Source organism: Heptranchias perlo, chromosome 11, assembly GCF_035084215.1.
Source record: "Heptranchias perlo isolate sHepPer1 chromosome 11, sHepPer1.hap1, whole genome shotgun sequence".
Taxonomy (NCBI): Eukaryota; Metazoa; Chordata; class Chondrichthyes; order Hexanchiformes; family Hexanchidae; genus Heptranchias; species Heptranchias perlo.
In genome coordinates, this window is record NC_090335.1 from 44,535,646 (window position 1) to 44,553,589 (window position 17,944).

Sequence of the window (17,944 nt, forward strand, 5' to 3'; positions counted from 1 at the left end):
TCATTACACTGCATTTGTCCACATTAAATGCCACATCATTTATCAGCCTATATTCCCAACCTCTCCAGATCCTTTTGGTTTCCCTGTTCCATATTGTTTGACCCCTCCTCAAAAAAAAATTGGTGTCATGTCCAAAATTAGCCAGTTTTGTTTGTTCCCGGCTTCAAATCATTCATATACACTGTAAGTAGCAATAGCCACAGCCGTGCTCTCTGTGGGATCCCACTAGTGATACCACAGCTCCATTCAAAAACAACTTTTGTTTTCTCTGGTTTAACAAATTTTCAACCTTCCTCAGAAGCTTGCATTCTATTTCGTGCCTTCCTACCCTGTGGGATGACTACTTTATGCAGCACAGTATAAGAAGCTTAGCTACAATCTAAATATAGCACATTTGCAGAAATTCTACTGTTAACAAGGTCTGTCATTTCCTCAAAGAACTCCATTAGTTTCTTAGGCAAGAGATTTTTTTAAGTATTTAGTTTATTTCTGTTAAATTTAGTTAATATTATAATAGAGGCATAGCAGGGCACCTCAGTCCCATCGAGTGCACATCCTGTGCCATGTGGGAACTCCAGGATGCTTCTCGTGTCCTGGACAACCACATGTGCAGGACGTGTCGTCAGCTGGAGGAGCTCGAGCTCCGGGCTTTGGAGCTTGAGCAGCAGCTGGCGTCAGAACAGTGTATCCGCGAAGCTGAGAGCTACGTGGATAGCACGTTTCAGGAGGTGGTCACCCCGCAGTTTAAGAGAGTGCAAGCAGAGAGGGACTGGGTTACCGCCATTCAGACAAGGTGGGCCAGGCAGGTAGTGCAGGAGGCCCCTGAGTGCATCTCACTCTCTAACCGGTACGCTGGTGAGGGAGAGGGTTCCTCTGGGGAGTGCAGCCAGAGCCAAGTCCACAGTACCATGGGTGGCTCAGCTGTACGGGGGAAGAAGGAGAGAGGTCAGGAAATCAATAATGATAAGGGATTCTATAGTTAGGGGAACAGACAGGTGTTTCTGCGGCCGCAGACGCGATTCCAGGATGGTATGTTGCCTCCCTGGTGCCAGGGTCAAGAATGTCACTGGGCGGCTGCAGAACATTCTGAGGGGGGAGGGTGAACAGCCTGAGGTCGTGGTCCGCATCGGTACTAATGACATAGGTAGAAAGAGGAATGAGGTCCTGCAGGCAGATTTTAGGGAGCTAGGAAAGAGATTAATAAGCAGGACCTCAAAGGTAGCAATCTCCGGATTGCTCCCAGTGCCACGCGCTGGTGAGTATAGAAATAGAAGGATAGAGCAGATGCGTAGCTGGAGAGATAGTGCAGGAGGGAGGGCTTTAGATTCCTGGGGCATTGGGATCAGTTCGGGGGAACTGGGACCTGTGCAGGCCAGACGGGTTGCACCTCAACAGAGCTGGGACCAATGTCCTCACGGGGAGGTTCGCTAGTGCTGTGGAGGAAGGTTTCAATTAATTTGGTATGGGGATAGGCACTAGGATGTGGCATTGGAAAGGAGAAACAAAGTGCACAAAGGATTGGGAGAGCCAGATAGCACTGGAGTAAAAAATAGTATGGTATTAGCTGGGATCAGACTAAGAGAGAATAAAAGGTCTAAGATAGGTTTACAGTGCATGTGTGTAGACGCACAAAGCGTAGTAAACAAGGTTGGTGGGCTGTAGGCGCAATGAGCCACATGGGAATATGATGTTGTGGCGATAACGGAGACCTGGCTCAAGAAAGGGCAGGATTGGGTACTAAATATTCCTGGATACAAGGCTTTCAGGAAACATAGGGACGGAAAGAAAGGAGGGGAGGTGGCAGTATTGATTAAGGAGAATATTGGAGTGCTGCAGAAAGAGGATGTCCTGGAGGGAGTCAAGGACAGAATCTATTTGGTTAGAGTTAAGAAACAATAGAGGTACCCTTACACTACTGGGTGTATTCTACAGGCCACCAACTAGTGGGAAGGATATAGAGGAACAAATTTGCAGGGAAATTACAGAGAGGTGCAAGAGCCATAGAGTAATGATAATGGGGGACTTCAACTATCCTAATATAGACTGGGATAGTAATAGTAAAAGGGCAAAGAGGGGGAGGAATTTTTGAAGTGTGTTCAGGAGAACTTTCTTGACCAGTACGTTTCTGGCCCAATGAGGAAGGAGGCATTGCTGGATCTAGTTCTGGGAAATGAGGTAGGCCAAGTGGAGTAAGTGTCAGTGGGGAAACATTTAGGGAACAGCGATCATAGTATCATAAGGTTTAGATTAGCTACGGGAAAGGACAAGGAGCAATCTAGAGTAAAAAAACTCAATTGGAGGAGGGCCAATTTCAGTGGGTTGAGAACGGATCTCGCCCGGGTAAATTGGAATCAAAGATTGACAGGCAAAACTGTAATTAACAATGGGCGGCCTTTAAAGAAGAGATGGTTCAGGTACAGTCTAGGTACATTCCCACAAGGGGGAAAGGTAGGGCAACTAAAGCCAGAGCTCCGTGGATGACGAAAGAGATAGAGAGTAAGATGAAGCAGAAAAAAGGGGCATGTGACAAATGTCAGGTTGATAAATACAAGTGAGAACCAGGCTGAATATCGAAAGTTCAGAGGGGGAATGAAAAGGAAATAAGAGGGGCAAAGAGAGAGTATGAGAATAGACTGGCATCTAACATAAAAGAGAAACCAAAAGTCTTCTATAGGTACATAAACAGTAAACGTAAGAGGAGGGGTGGGATCATAAAGATCTACGCATGGAGGCAGAGGGCATGGCTGAGGTACTAAATGAATACTTTGCATCTGTCTTTACCAAGGAAGAAGATGCTGCCAAAGTCACAGTAAAAGAAGAAGTAGCTGAGATACTGGATGGGCTAAAAATTAATAAAGAGGAGGTACTAGAAAGGCTAACTGTACTTAAAGTAGATAAGTCACCAAGTCCAGATGAGATGCATCCAAGGTTGCTGAGGGAAGTAAGGGTGGAAATTGCGGAGGTGCTGGCCATAATCTTCCAATCATCCTTAGATACAGGGGTGGTGCCAGAGGACAGGAGAGTTGCAAATGTTACACCCTTGTTCAAAAAAGGGTATAAGAATAAACCCAGCAACTACAGGCCAGTCAGTTTAACCTTGGTGAGGAAACTTTTAGAAACGATAATCAGGGACAAAGTTAATGGTCACTTGGAAAAGTATGGATTAATTAAGGAAAGCCAGCACTGATTTGTTAAAGGCACATCGTGTTTAACTAACTTGATTGAGTTTTTGATGAGGGCAATGCGGTTGATGTGGTGTATATGGACTTCCAAAAGGCGTTTGATAAAGTGCCGCATAATAGACTAGTCATCAAAGTTGAAGCCCATAAAATAAAAGGGGCAGTGACAGCATGGATACGAAATTGGCTAAGTGACAAGAAACAGAGAGCAGTGGTCAACGGTTGTTTTTCGGACTGGGGGGAGGTATACAATGGTGTTCCCCAAGGGTCGGTACTTGGACCACTGCTTTTCTTGATAAAGATTAATGACTTGGACTTGGGTGTATGGGGCACAATTTCAAAATCTGCAGCTAACACAAAACTTGGAAATGTAGTGAACAGTGAGGAGGACAGTGATAGACTTCAAGAGGATATGGACGTGCTGGTGGCAAAGGGGGACACGTGGCAGATGAAATTTAACGCAGAAAAGTGTGAAGTGATACATTTTGATAGGAAGAACGAGGAGAGGCAATATAAACTAAAGGGTACATTTCTAAAAGGGGTGCAAGAACAGAGAGATCTGGGGCTATATGTGCACAAATATGGCAGGGCAGGTTGAGAAAGCAGTTAAAAAAGCATACAGAATCCTGGGCTTTATAAATAGAGGCACAGAGTACAAAAGCAAATCATGATGAACCATTAAAAAGCAACGGTTTGACCATAACTGGAGTATTGTGTCCAGTTCTGGGCACCGCACTTTAGGAAGGATGTGAAGGCCTTAGAGAGGGTACAGAAGAGGTTTACTAGAATGGTTCCAAGGATCAAGGAACATAGGAACAGAGGTAGGCCATTCAGCCCCTCGTGCCTGCTCCGCCATTTGATAAGATCATGGCTGATTTGTGATCTAACTCCATATATCTGCCTTTGGCCCATATCCCTTAATACCTTTGGTTGCCAAAAAAGCTATCTATCTCAGATTTAAATTTAGCAATTGAGCTAGTATCAATTGCCATTTGCGGAAGAGAGTTCCAAACTTCTACAACCCTTTCTGTGTATAAATGTTTTCTAATCTCACCCCTGAAAGGTCTGGCTCTAGTTTTTAGACTGTGTCCCCTGCTCCGAGAATCCCCAACCAGCGGAAATAGTTTCTCTCTATCCACCCTATCTGTTCCCCTTAATATCTTATAAACTTCGATCAGATCTTCCCTTAACCTTCGAAACTCTAGAGAATACAACCCCAATTTGTGTAATCTCTCCTCATAACTTAACCCTTGAAGTCCGGGTGTCATTCTAGTAAACCTACGCTGCACTCCCTCCAGGGCCAATATGTCCTTCCGCAGGTGCAGTGCCCAGAACAGCTCACAGTACTCCAGGTGCAGTCTAACCAGGGTTTTGTACAGCTTCAGTTACGTGGATAGACTGGAGAAGCTGGGGTTGTTCTCCTTGGAACAGAGAAGGTTGCGAGAAGATTTGATAGACTATTCAAAATCATGAAGGGTCGAGACAGAGTAGATAGAGAGAAACTGTTCCCATTGGCAGAAGGGTCAAGAACCAGAGGGCATAGATTTAAGGTGATTGGCAAAAGAACCAAAGGCGACATGAAAAACTTTCTTACACAGCGAGTGGTTAGGATCTGTAATGCACTGCCTGAGGGGGTGGTGGAGGCAGACTCAAAATGAAGCTTTCAAAAGGGAATTGGAAAGGTACTTGATGGGAAAAAATTTGCAGGTCTACGGGGAAAGGGCAGGAAAGTGGGACTAGCTGGATTGCTCTTGCAGAGAGCAGGCACGGACTCGACGGGCTGAATGGCCTCCTTTCATGCTGTAACCATTCTATGATTCTAAGACCTCTCTCCATAAATCCTTGCTGACTCCTCTTTATTGCACTATGCCAATCTAGATGTTTCATTATCTCCTCATTCAAGATGCCTTCTAATACTTTACTCACAAATATTAGGCTCAAAGGCCTGTAGATCCCTAGATCATTCCTATGCCCCTTTTAAAAAAAATTGATCTTATGTTAGCGACCTTCCTACTCCTGTTTCTAATGATTCCCTATAGATAGTGGCAAAAATATGGCCAATTTAACTAGGCATTCCTTTAAGTACCCTCATATGAAGCCTTACCTGAAATTTCTATTTTATTTTAGGACTTCCTCCGACCCCAAGAAACTCCGTTTCTGTGTTGGGAAGACTGTCTATAGGTACCTCCATTACCACAGAAAATAATCCATTTAGTATTTTTGCTATCTGGCCACTTGATATCATGTCACCTTTGGGATCTTTCAATGGCCCCACCATTTTTTTTTACTTGCTTGCTATGAATATATATTTATAGAAATGCTTGACATTGCCCACTATCCTATCCTCATTTTCTGCTTTAGCTTTCCACCAATTTCTTAGCCTCCTTTCCATGTTTTTATATTTATCTCGGTTCATTGTGCTACCTGTAGTTTTATACTTGAGGAACAATTTCTTTTTTGCTCATAGTCCCCATGTTATTTCCATTGTTGCCCTCCCATTTCATGTATAATTCATAAGGTTTTGGCCTAAAGGAACTTGCTCCTGGGCTGACTGCTTTTGCTTAAAATGGATATTCTCCTTAGATTGCTATACTGTTTCCAGTTGCCCCCGGTTTATGATCCACGCTTCATCTTTGAAGAACTCGATTGGCAGATTGCCAATTTCTGTGGAAGGGAAAATGACCATAAATGGCTTTAAGTGATATCCAGCAAAGCATCAACTTGTCAAATTGTTAGTTCCATTATTTTCTGGCACAGATCTGCTTCATGCAAGAGCGGATACCTTTGTCCACAAATCAACAGTGGGTGACTTTGCAGCTGGAGTGCTGCATCCAATATTCCCAACTCAAGTTCATTACCCTTCTTTATTCCATATTCAAACTCCATCTGAAGGTCCCACTGAGTCTCTGAGTAGAATAATTGCTTAACCTGCTACTTTATGCCACAATCCCAGTAAAATGCCAAAGGCATAACTCTTTATATAGTTATTGCCTTGGTTGTAGAATATTGTCCAATCTGAAAAATGTCTTTGCTACCACTACGGCATGATGATGTCCTGAAACACGACCTCCTATCTTAAAACATTGTAAAAGACTGGGCAACACCGGCACTGCCTCACCTCCCATAGTAATCCAAGCCAACAACAACTTGCATTTATATAGTACCTTTAATGAAGTTTAATAAGAGAGAAATTGAGACCGAGCCAAAGGAAATATTAGGAGAGGTGACCAGAAGCTTGGTCAAAGAGGTAGGTTATACGGAGGGTCTTAAATGAGGAGACAGTGGAAGAGTGGAAGAGTTTAAGGAGGGGATTCCAGAGCTTGGAGCCTAGACAGCTGAAGGCCTGGCTACCAATGGTGGGGCAAAGGTAGTGGGGGATGCACAAAAGGCCAGAGCTGGAGGAACACAGAGTTCTTACAGAGCTGGAGGAGGCTACAGAGACAGGGAGGGATAAGGCCATGGAGGGATTAGAACATAAGGATGAGAATTTTAAAATCGAGGCATTGCTGAACCTAAACCATCTCCGCCTCTCCATCTCTCTCTCCTCCTTCGTGACGCTCCTTAAAACCTATCTCTAACCAAGATTTTGGTCACCTGCCCTAATGTGCCCTTCTTTGGCTCGGTGTCAATTTTTGTTGAATTTCGCTTACACCTTGGGACGTTTTATGACATTAAAGGCGCTATATCAATGCAAGATGTTGTATATAAGGCATTTTCTACTAAAATGAGTGCATGTAGCTAAAATTATGTCACTGTAACCACCCTTGTGGTAGGTCAGCAATTTCAATTGGTCAACACTGGGATAGGATACGGGCAGCAGAATTTTAGATGATCTGAAGTTTATGGAGGGTAGAGGATGGGAGGTCAGCCAGGATAGCATTGGAACAGTCAATTCTGGAAATGACAGAGCATGAGTTTTGTAAGCAGATGTGCTGAGAAAGGCGGTGTTACAGAGGCGGTCTTTGTGATGGAGAGGATATGGGGTCGGAAGCTCAGCTCGCTGATGTTCAAACAGTCGGCTTCAACCTGAGATAGTGGGTGGGGAGTGGGATGGAGTCAGTGGCAAGACTACGGAGTTTGAGGCAGGGGCAGAAGACAATGGCTTCAGTCTTCCCAATGTTTAACTGAAGGAAATTGTGGCTCATCCAAGATTGGATTCGGACAAGCAGGCTGATAATAGAGGCAGTGGACGGGCTGAGAGAGCTGGTGGAGAAGTAGAGCTGTGTGGCACCAGCTTACATGTGGAATCTGACACAATGGCACCGATATTTATTTGGAGCCAGGAAGAGAGTGGGGGGAGGGTTTGCAAACAGGAAACCCAGAAGTAAGGGTTTCCCACAGATTCCACTGAATTTAATGGTAGAACCGGTTTAAAAATGTTTCCAAAGGTTTCGCCCAACAACCAGCTTGATTGACAGGCTGACTGCCTGTCGGGTGGGAACGCAGCCGAGGATCGGATAGAAGGTAGGTCGGAGTTGGGCATCGAGGGGTGAACGTGGGGGCAGTCGAAGATTGCAGTGAGCAGCCAGAGATCACGGTTTGGGGGGGGGGGGCAGCAGTCGCAAACCCTCAGATAATGAAGCAGTCCATGCCCGCATTCAGCAAGACCTGGACAACATCCAGGCTTGGGCTCATAAGTGGCAAGTAACATTCGCGCCAGACAAGTGCCAGGCAATGACCATCTCCAACAAGAGAGAGTCTAACCACCCCCCCTTGACATTCAACAGCATTACCATCACCGAATCCCCCACCATCAACATCCTGGGGGTCACCATTGACCAGAAACTTAACTGGACCAGCCATATAAATACTGTGGCTACGAGAGCAGGTCAGAGGCTGGGTATTCTGCCGCGAGTGACTTACCTCCTGACTTCCCAAAGCCTTTCCACCATCTACAAGGCACAAATCAGGAGTGTGATGGAATACTCTCCACTTGCCTGGATGAGTGCAGCTCCAACAACACTCAAGTAGCTCGACACCATCCAGGACAAAGCAGTCCGCTTGATTTGCACCCCATCCACCACCTAATCATTCACTCCCTTCACCACCGGCGCAGTGTGGCTGCAGTGTGTACCATCCACGGGATGCACTGCAGCAACTCGCCAAGGCTTCTCCGACAGCACCTCCCAAACCTGCAACCCCTACCACCTAGAAGGACAAGGGCAGCAGGCACATGGGAACCACCTGCACGTTCCCCTCCAAGTCACACACCATCCCGACTTGGAAATATATCGCCTTTCCTTCATCGTCGCTGGGTCAAAATCCTGGAACTCCCTTCCTAACAGCACTGTGGGAGAATCTTCACCACAGGGACTGCAGCGGTTCAAGAAGGCGGCTCACCACCACCTTCTCAAGGGCAATTAGGGATGGGCAATAAATGCTGGCCTCACCAGCGATGCCCACATCCCATGAAAGATTTTTTTAAAAGTCAGAGATCGTGGGGAGAGTGTGGGCAGTCAGACATTGCGGGGTCCGATCGCGGGATGTGTAAAGAGGTTAGCTTGGGGGTGCCAGGGGAGGTACTCCTGCTCCTGTAGGCCCACAAGCAGTGATGTAAATGCACTTACCTCATGGATCTGGCCCTTCTCGTCTCCTTTCAACTGTTGGGTTTCCCGCAGCCCGGGAAACCAGGCTTCCGTGGGTTAAAAATAAAAATTTAGGTAAAATAGAGGCACGCAGCCTCCTTAAAAGATTTTACAGACCTACCCGCCTCCTGAGAGCAGATTGGTCACCAGCCCCCCGACCTGCCTCCGTTAAAACCGAAACTGGGTGGGTTGGAGGTGGGTTGGGGTCGAGTTCGAGAAATTTAAAATTTTTGCCTCCCTCCTGCCCCCAATCCAGCCATTCTTGGGGGTTAAAATTCCCCCCAATGTCACCATATGATGTCATAAATGGGCAGCATGTAGATGAGGGAGAGCAGGAGGGCCAAAGTTAGGTCCTTGGGGGATGCCAGAGGTAGCGGTGCTGGGGTGGAAAGAGAAGCCAATGCTGGAGATGCTGTGGCTATGATCGGATAGGTGAGAGTGGAACCAGGTGAGGCAGTCCCACTCAGTTGGACAATGGAGGCGAGGCATTGGAGAAGGATGGGGTGGTCAACCGTATCATCGGCTGCAGACTGATCGAGAAGGATGAGCAGGGCATGTGCTCCAAGGTCACAGTAATGGAGGATCTCTTGTGTGACTTTGATTAGGGTCGTTTCAGCAGGGCAGAAGCCTGAACAAAGAAATTCAAACATGGAATTGTGGACAAGGATTTTGGACATGACGACACATTCAAGCGATTTGGGGAGGAGATGGAGCAGTAGTTTGCAAGGACAGAGGGATCGAGGGTGGCTTTTTTGAGTTGGTTGATGATGGGAGTTTTGAAAAGGAGGGGACAATACCTGAGGAGAGGGAAGCATTCACAATGTCAGTTGGCATGGGGGTCCAAGAATGGAAGCTGGTGTTAATTGTATGATTTATATCAATTAGTGTTAATTGTATTCAGGTGTTAGGTATCAATTGGGGACTCTCTTGTATCCTTTTTATTGAAGAGCTTAGCTAGGGTGTGGTGTGTGTGTAAGGGGAATCTCTGTGAATAAAGGCTTGGAAGCAACTGAAGACCAGGCTCCAGTATTCCATCCTTCCAGTTATAACAGTTGGGTGGTCAGCAGTTTAGTGGGAATGGGGTCGAAAGAGCAAGAAGTGGATCATGGACAAGATGAGCTCAGTGAGGGAATGATGGGTGATAAAATAAAAATAGAGAAAGATGAGGGTTCAGGGTTAGGGTAGCGGGGAACATTGGGGGAAGTTTGGCTTTGTGGGCAAGGCGGGAGGAGGGGGGTTGCAGCAGAGACTGCTGAACAGATAGTCTCATTCTTAATGACAAAGAAGTCCATGAGCTTCATTTAGGTTCCTCTGGCAAGCCTGGTTTCAGGGGCAGCAGAGTCAAACACACAGAAGCCTGCATTTTCACCTATACACAGTGCTAATCCCTCTAGCTTTCCTTTTCCATTTGAAGTCAAAACAGAGAAGCAGACTGTATGACTGAGGTATAACACATTATTGTCTGTTCTGGGATCACAAAGGGGAAAGTAAATCTACAAGTATTTTTAATCAGGGTATTCCCCTATTTTATACCATAAAAAGAAAAATCTGGCTTGACATCTTTTTTGCGGTCAGGCCTTCCTCCCTCCTAGGCCACTCCATAGAAAGCCAATCTGGAGCCAAGGGACCGGAGAGTCCATGCTACTGGTTCTGTACTCTGAATCCCCAAACAATAGTGTAATCTCCTCAGGTCACATGGCTCTGGATGGGTTCTCAGGCTGCATCATGGAATGACAGGATGCAGATTCTCACTCCTAATCACCTACACATTGAGATCCCAATAATGAGAACACATTATTAAGTTTGGTGCGATCCACTAATCTAAGACAAAGTTTGTTTTCATTATTACAATAATGTAGTGCTGGGATTTCTAACTGAATTGCAATGCTCATTTTAATGATTGAAATATATCTAGGAGTAATTTGATGTGTTTCATAACACTTGACACTGTTTAAGGGAACAGAATGTGAAATTAAGTTAATTGAAGATATGTTTGCATCAGACCCTATTAAAAAAATTCAGAAGGCAGAAAGATGAGTACTTGGATACCCTAACTCAAATATATGAATGGATGGACATAAGGCGGTTACATACATGGAATACAATTGGAAAGGTATTTTGGTGTAGATTCTGACATCGGAACTTCACTATCTACAGAATAACAGTTTCTTGCTTATCACATTTGGCTGCAAACTCATGATTGAAGCGGTTAAGCTGCTCGGTTCTGTTTACACTGCTATATTTTTTTGCTTTCGAAAACCTGTTGATTGCGAGAATTGACTCCAACTCTACACGTGAAACCAATATCAACATAACTGGATTAAAAAATGCAACTCAGCAATCAGCCCGATCGTTCTCTCCACTGAATGCCAGTACAATACGGGAAAACACTTCGACACAATCTATATAGATGTGTGGTTAAAAAGACAGAAAATGCATTTTGATAAATCATTTTTCTGGTATTAAAATCAATATTAGCATTGCAGTTTAACGCAGAACTAAATGCGATAACAATTTGACAGTCAAAAGCCGCGCAGTTAAGAAATAGTGTAACATATTGCACAACCGCAAATCAAAAGGCCCGCATTATAGCACAGAACTAATCACAAGGATACAATTATTAAAAAAACTGTGTAACGGTAGCTTTAAAATAACACACCAAGGAGGCGCACGTCTCTCGAAATGAATGTTTGTATAAAATGGTGTATTCCGTTAGTCTTTTGATAGCTGTTTATTAGAGTGCGGTATATATAAACACTGTAATTAGTCTTTATTTAATGACCATGTTGAGCAGATCAGAAATAAAAAATGCTGATATGAAAAATATATAATTCTGACGCAGGACGAAGCTGGATCCACAGATCGGCGGGATCTGACCGATTTTCACACTTCCCTCAATATCTTTCCGATCAAGGGCTTCGGGTGAGTATCAACCACAGCTCAGGATTGACCCTAAACTCACCCTTCAAAAAAAATCCCTATTTATTGCAAACGGTCAGTATTGGCAACTACTGAAAGGTCAAACTAGCACAGATGCAGATTGCACTTCGTTTCACATCCATTTCAAAGGGGTTTGTTTGCACTTTTTCGTATTTTCATCTCGTCTCTTTTGCACGAAAGCAATTTTAAATGAAGTTGAGACTGACCTGAGATGCCGCCGCCGATGACAATCACGTCACATTTGTTGCTTGCCATGTTGCCGCCGTAGCTTCGTCCTTGGAAGGAACGTTCAACCAAGTAACGATAACAGGGGCCGTGTACGGCAGTGAGCCTCTGAGAGGTCCCACTCGTGTAGCTCCGCCTCTGGGCTCGTCACTCGGACCCCAGCGTGCAGCTCCACCTCTGGGCTCGTCACTCGGACCCCAGCATGCAGCTCCTTCTTTGGGCTCGTCACTCGGACCCCAGCGTGCAGCTCCACCTCTGGGCTCGTCACTCGGACCCCAGCATGCAGCTCCTTCTTTGGGCTCGTCACTCGGACCCCAGCGTGCAGCTCCGCCTCTGGGCTCGTCACTCGGACCCCAGCATGCAGCTCCTTCTTTGGGCTCGTCACTCGGACCCCAGCGTGCAGCTCCGCCTCTGGGCTCGTCACTCGGACCCCAGTATGCAGCTCCTTCTTTGGGCTCGTCACTCGGACCCAGCGTGCAGCTCCACCTCTGGGCTCGTCATTCGGACCCAGCGTGCAGCTCCACCTCTGGGCTCGTCACTCGGACCCTACGTGCAGATCCTTCTTTGGGCTCGTCACTCGCACCCTACGTGCAGCTCCTTTTTTGGGATCGTCACTCGGACCCAAACGTGCAGCTCCTTCTCTGAAGCGTCCGCTGTTGCAATTAATTGAAGCTGATCTTCTTACAGTTCAGTCCGTCACAGCCCCTTCCCAGGATCCCAGCCGTTCAACTGGTTAAAAGTGGCCCCTTTTAGGCATTGCAAAATATTTAAAAATGTACAATTTATTTTTAATTTGTCCATTCAAGTCTCGACCAGACGGACTCCAGTCTTTTCCTTCGGCCATTGGCCAGGTCTAGAACTTTGGTTCACTCAGACTCCTTCCTAATGAACTTTGTTTTAACCATGTATACAAATCCATCCATGGCCTCTCCCCTCCCTATTTCTGTAACCTCCTCCAGCCCTACAACCCTCCGAGATCTGTGCGCTCCTCCAATTCTTGCTTCTTGCGTATCCCCAATTTTAATCGCTCCACCATTGGCAGCCGTGCCTTCAGCTGCCTAACTCCTAAGCTTTGGATTTCCTTCCCTAAACCTCTCCACATCTCTCTCATTTGACACTCCTTAAAACCTACCTCTTTGACCAAGTTTTTGGTCACCTGTCCTAATATCTCCTTATGTGGCTTAGTGTCAAATTTTGTTTGATAATCACTCCTATGAAGCACCTTGGGAGGTTTTACTCTGTTAAAGATGCGCTATAAATGCAAGTTGTTGTTGTTATACCTTTCACTAAGGATTGTACATGTAAATCAAAGTTTCCACTTACGTGCATGTATCTTTTACGGACTGCTATGTATTTCCAGCATTTTCTGTTTTTATTTCCCCCACCTCTCTGATACCCAGTTCACTCTGCCCCCTTTCACCTCCGGCCGTCCCCATCTCCCACTTCTCCCTCCTCTTGCACTCCCAGCTCCTTTCATCACTCCTTCACTCTTCACTAATGCAACATGCCCTTCTCTGGCTCCCCATCCCATTCGATGTTACTCCACTGCCACTATCCCAGGGTCAACACCTCTCCCACACGGCCCACAGCTTCAACCCTTCTCCGTTTTAGGCATCTCTTACATTGCTTACCACAGTTGTCCCATGTCTCATCCTCTTCTCTGGTCGCCTACCCCACCCAAACTACTTCCTGTTCCCCTTTCCATTTTACCTGTTCCTCTCATTGACTCCCTCGGTGTGTACCTGTCTAACATTATGCCACCTGTGGTGCCGATTTCTGTGCTGGTGTTTGGAAAGGTATGAACGAGTGATGGTGCCTCTTAAGGCATGTTGTTACCCCTCCGTCTGAATGGCTGCAGGGCCCAAAATGTAATGGGAAGGGTAAGCAATAGCAGCTGATTAGTAGCACAATGCAGCCACATGTGTGAGCTAGAGCGTCAAGAGAAAAGGAAGGGGAAATGCCCAAACACCCTGCTGAGCTTGGCCATTTCTAACACTGCGTGTCCTCCCTCTGCCAATGATGTCATGGCAGTATCTTCCATTGAAGCCAAAGTTTCAAAGTTGCTGGACCTCCTCCTGTTTTTGAGGTAGCAGATCTTGAGGGTGTGAGTGCTGGCAGAAGGAGTGACCCATTGTTATTGGAGGAGAGGCTTGTGAAGCAGGGGAGGGAAGGATTGCTAGTGCTGGGACTAAAGTCTGGTGTTGCCGGGCTATCTGGAGAGTAAGAGAGATCATAGGATCATAGAATGATACAGCACAGAATGAGGCAATTTGGCCTATCTTGCCTGTGCCGGCTCTTTGAAAGAGCTATCCAATTAGTCCCACTCCACTGCCCTTTCCTCACATCCCTGCAAATTTTCTCCCTTCAAATATTATCCAATTCCCTTTTGAAAGTTACTATTGAATCTGCTTCCACCACCCTATCAGGCAGTGCATTCCAGATCATAACAACTCACTGCGTAAAAACATTTTCCTCTTGTCGCCTCTGGTTCTTTTACCAATTACCTCAAATCTGTGTCCTCTGGTTACAGAATCTTCTGCTACTGGAAACAGCTTCTCCTTATTTACTCTTATCAAAACCCTTCATAATTTTGAACATCTCTATCAAATTTTCCCTTAACCTTCTCTGCTTTAAGGAGAACAATTCTAGCTTCTTTAGCCTCTCCACATAACTGAAGTCTTTCAACCCTGGTACCATTCTAGTAAATCTCCTCTGCACTCTCTCCAAGGCCTTAACATCCTTCCTAAAGTGTGGTACCCAGAATTGGCCACAATATACCAGCTGGGGATTAGATGTGAAGATGAGTCTTACCTCGGCAATCCTAGTCATTAAATTTGTTCCTGCACTGCAGCTAAGTCCTAGGAACCATGCTGTTGGTATTGACCTGTCCAGCCATAGTTGCTGACTAATTTGCCAGGGCACCCGTTGCCCATCAGAAGGAAAGAAAACGTCCTTCTTGGTACTCACCTTTTCCATGAGGATCTCCGCAGCAGTATCTGAAAATTGGGATGCCCTGACCATCTTCATTCTGCCTGCTGCCTCAGTAATCATTACCCACCACTAAAAACTTCAACTCCCCTTTAAGAGTAGCAGTCTAGCTTTATAAGTGGCAGTGTCGCCGGATTTCCTACCCTCCCAAATGGTGAGCTACCTGTAAGTAGCACGATTAGCTCACTTCCAGTATTTAAATTAGGTCCAATCATGAAAATCTCGTAGCCCTCCTATCAATGTCATTGGGCAAGTGGAGTGGATGCCTCACTCACTGACAGCCTGATCTGTGCCGGAAACGAAAATCAAGCCCAATGTGTGTGGTCAAGGGTACCTCCGACAAGGAATTGTAACACTTATTTAATCACAGTGTTTGGAACTAAATGTATTCCAGTTGTAAAACAATCACAAATGCATTGCAACATTGGAACTCCTTTGACAATCAAGACCTTGTACCCAGTTTCAGTTTGCAATGCGGTCATCATTTTTTTAAAACAATTCAGATCTCTGTGAACAAAATCCCCAAAAATCAGATGTAACTTGACTGGAAATGTAGCAGATGGAAAAATATAACACTGCTACTTGCATTCATATAGAGTCTTAGCACGTCAAAACATCTCAAAAGCACTTCATACAATGAATTACTTTGCAATTATGTAGGCAAACATATAGCAATTTTCAAAAGGATTTGTAACTTTTAATTTTGTAGGAAGTGCCTTTTGCAATATTATGACTTATTTTCAATTTGAGTAGTTATGGAAAATTCCATACCTCAGGGTCGTACTGCTTTTGTTACAAATGTGTAACTGTTTATTTGCACAACACACACATCCCTTTTCCTATATTTCTAGTTTTACTTTAAAACAAATTGCTGACTTTCATGGAAATGGATGAGACGTCCCTGCTTACTTTTTTGAAATGCCACATGCCATTCTCCAGGTAAGCAGATAATCTGCTCACATGTCTCTCTTGATTTGGTCACTGGGCGGTGTGAAAGAGCAATTTGGGATGGTTCCTCTGCCATTTTTTTCTTCTCTGTCCAGTGGGGAAGCACCAACCTCCTGGTCTCTGTTGCTTTTCAGTAGAACAGCCAAGATCAGAAACTCACCATGTGGAGAATCACAGGCATGAATCCATGTCCTGCCAGTTGCATTACCCCTGTATCACCGAATTTAACATAGGTATTTTAGAAGTTAAAAATCATATGGGGCCGGAACTTGCAGACAAGCACTACGAGAAAGCTTATCTCGTGGTCTCCGATGTCCACTAGCTCCCTCTTTAATTTTTTTTAGGTTCAGTGCTGTGAATTCAGCACAGGCTCATTCAGATCCGATACAGACTGTGGGAATGGAAGCCACGCCCACAGAATCTGTCAAGAAGAGAAGTCACGCCTACAAGCAGGCAACTAGAAATCATTCCTTTACAGTTAACTTCTGTACTTTAGTTTAAATAAAAATTCAACATATTTTATAAAAAGCCAAGCAAATGATGTAATTTAATGAAACTTACAGAAGTTAAAAGTTAAAAAAAATTAATTTTTAAAAATGTTTTAATTTTTAATTTTTTTTAACGATCAAAAAATATTAAAATCAGAGTAATATGACATTCCACATTTTTAAAATTTAATTTTTTGTTGTTTCGCAAACATTATCAGTCACCGCACATTTGAAAAGTAGTGTAGAGCTGCTACGTTCCAGTGTACCTTTTGGTGGCGTAAGTATCTTCGTTCCAGCTGGGCGGATGGGTAAGTTTACGAATGTTTAATGGTTTATTGACTGTAGTGTAGCATGGCCCTTTATTTCGGACCTGTCAAACTGCCAGAGAACCAATGGCAGCAAGTTCACAATTTCTTGGTTTTAGTGCACATGTGCGTATTCGTGAACTTGCTTCCTGGATTTGATGGCGAAGAGAGAAGACCCCATTGATGAACAGAGTCCTCGGATGAGCAATTTATGCCCCATGGTGAATAAATCTGGCATTGAATGAACAGTGGGAAAATCCATTAGGGACTTTAATAGTTCAAAGCTGGCACACACGTGCATCACATATTGATACCTGAATATAAACCGGTGGGACTCAGATTTTATATTTTTTTAACTTTCTTGGGAAATCTTAACTTGTTTCTTAAAAGAAATTGTGAAAATCACAGGAATACAGCAAATGTTCCTTTGCTTAAGTAAAAATCAGGGAAAATTCAGTGTTTTTAAAAACTGGTTATGTAGGTTTTACAAGAGTTTTCTAGTTTTATTTTATTTCTTTATTTTGTTTAGATCATACAGATTTTTATAGTGTATTGGAAAAGGGTAGCAGAAGCCATCTCCTTACGCAGCTCAAAGGGACACACAAATAAATCTTGCAACACTCAAAAAAAATAATCTCAGGAAATTGCATTCTTTGGCAAGTTTGTGCGGTAGAAATTGCATAGTGCCGGCCTGCCGGTTCAAACTGGGCACAGGGGTCAATTCCTATGCTGGAACGGGTAGGCCCGAGGCCCGATCGAAATCAGGCCTCGGAACTCATTTAAATTAGACGACTGCTGCGAGTCCCCAAGCAGCTCACTTGCGAAGCGGACATCAATGTCAGGCCGCAGGTAGGTCCTGGGAGGGGAGCTGAAGGGGTCTAAGGGAGGGGGGAGGGGGGAGGGGAGGGGAGGGGTAGAGGCGATCGTAACGCTGTGGAGTCGGGGAAGCACTCCCCAAACGCTGTGGAGTCAGGGAAGCACTCCCCAAAAATTTTTTGATGTGGAGATGCCGGTGATGGACTGGGGTTGACAATTGTAAACAATTTTACAACACCAAGTTATAGTCCAGCAATTTTATTTTAAATTCACAAGCTTTCGGAGATTTCCTCCTTCCTCAGGCAAATGTTTCAAGAGCTCCTTGAAGCCTACGCATTTATACATATAGAACAATACATGGTGTTTACAGACTGCCCCTGCAACTGCCCGTTGCCAAGGCAATCACCGTGTTCAGACAGAGAGGTGTCACCTGCAGAACCCCCGAATACACATTCAACAAAAAAACAAAC

General features: G+C 44.9%; 1 protein-coding gene across 1 annotated transcript in view; it reads right to left on the bottom strand.

Annotated features, from left to right (window-relative positions):
* Positions 1-12,079, bottom strand: part of mao (monoamine oxidase) — a 200,912-nt gene extending 188,833 nt beyond the window's left edge. Inside the window, exon 1 of the mRNA XM_067992899.1 lies at positions 11,911-12,079. Coding sequence (XP_067849000.1) covers positions 11,911-11,959 — 49 coding nt within the window. The 5' untranslated portion in view covers positions 11,960-12,079. The remainder of the gene's footprint in view (positions 1-11,910) is intronic.
* Between the last annotated feature and the right edge of the window lie 5,865 nt (positions 12,080-17,944).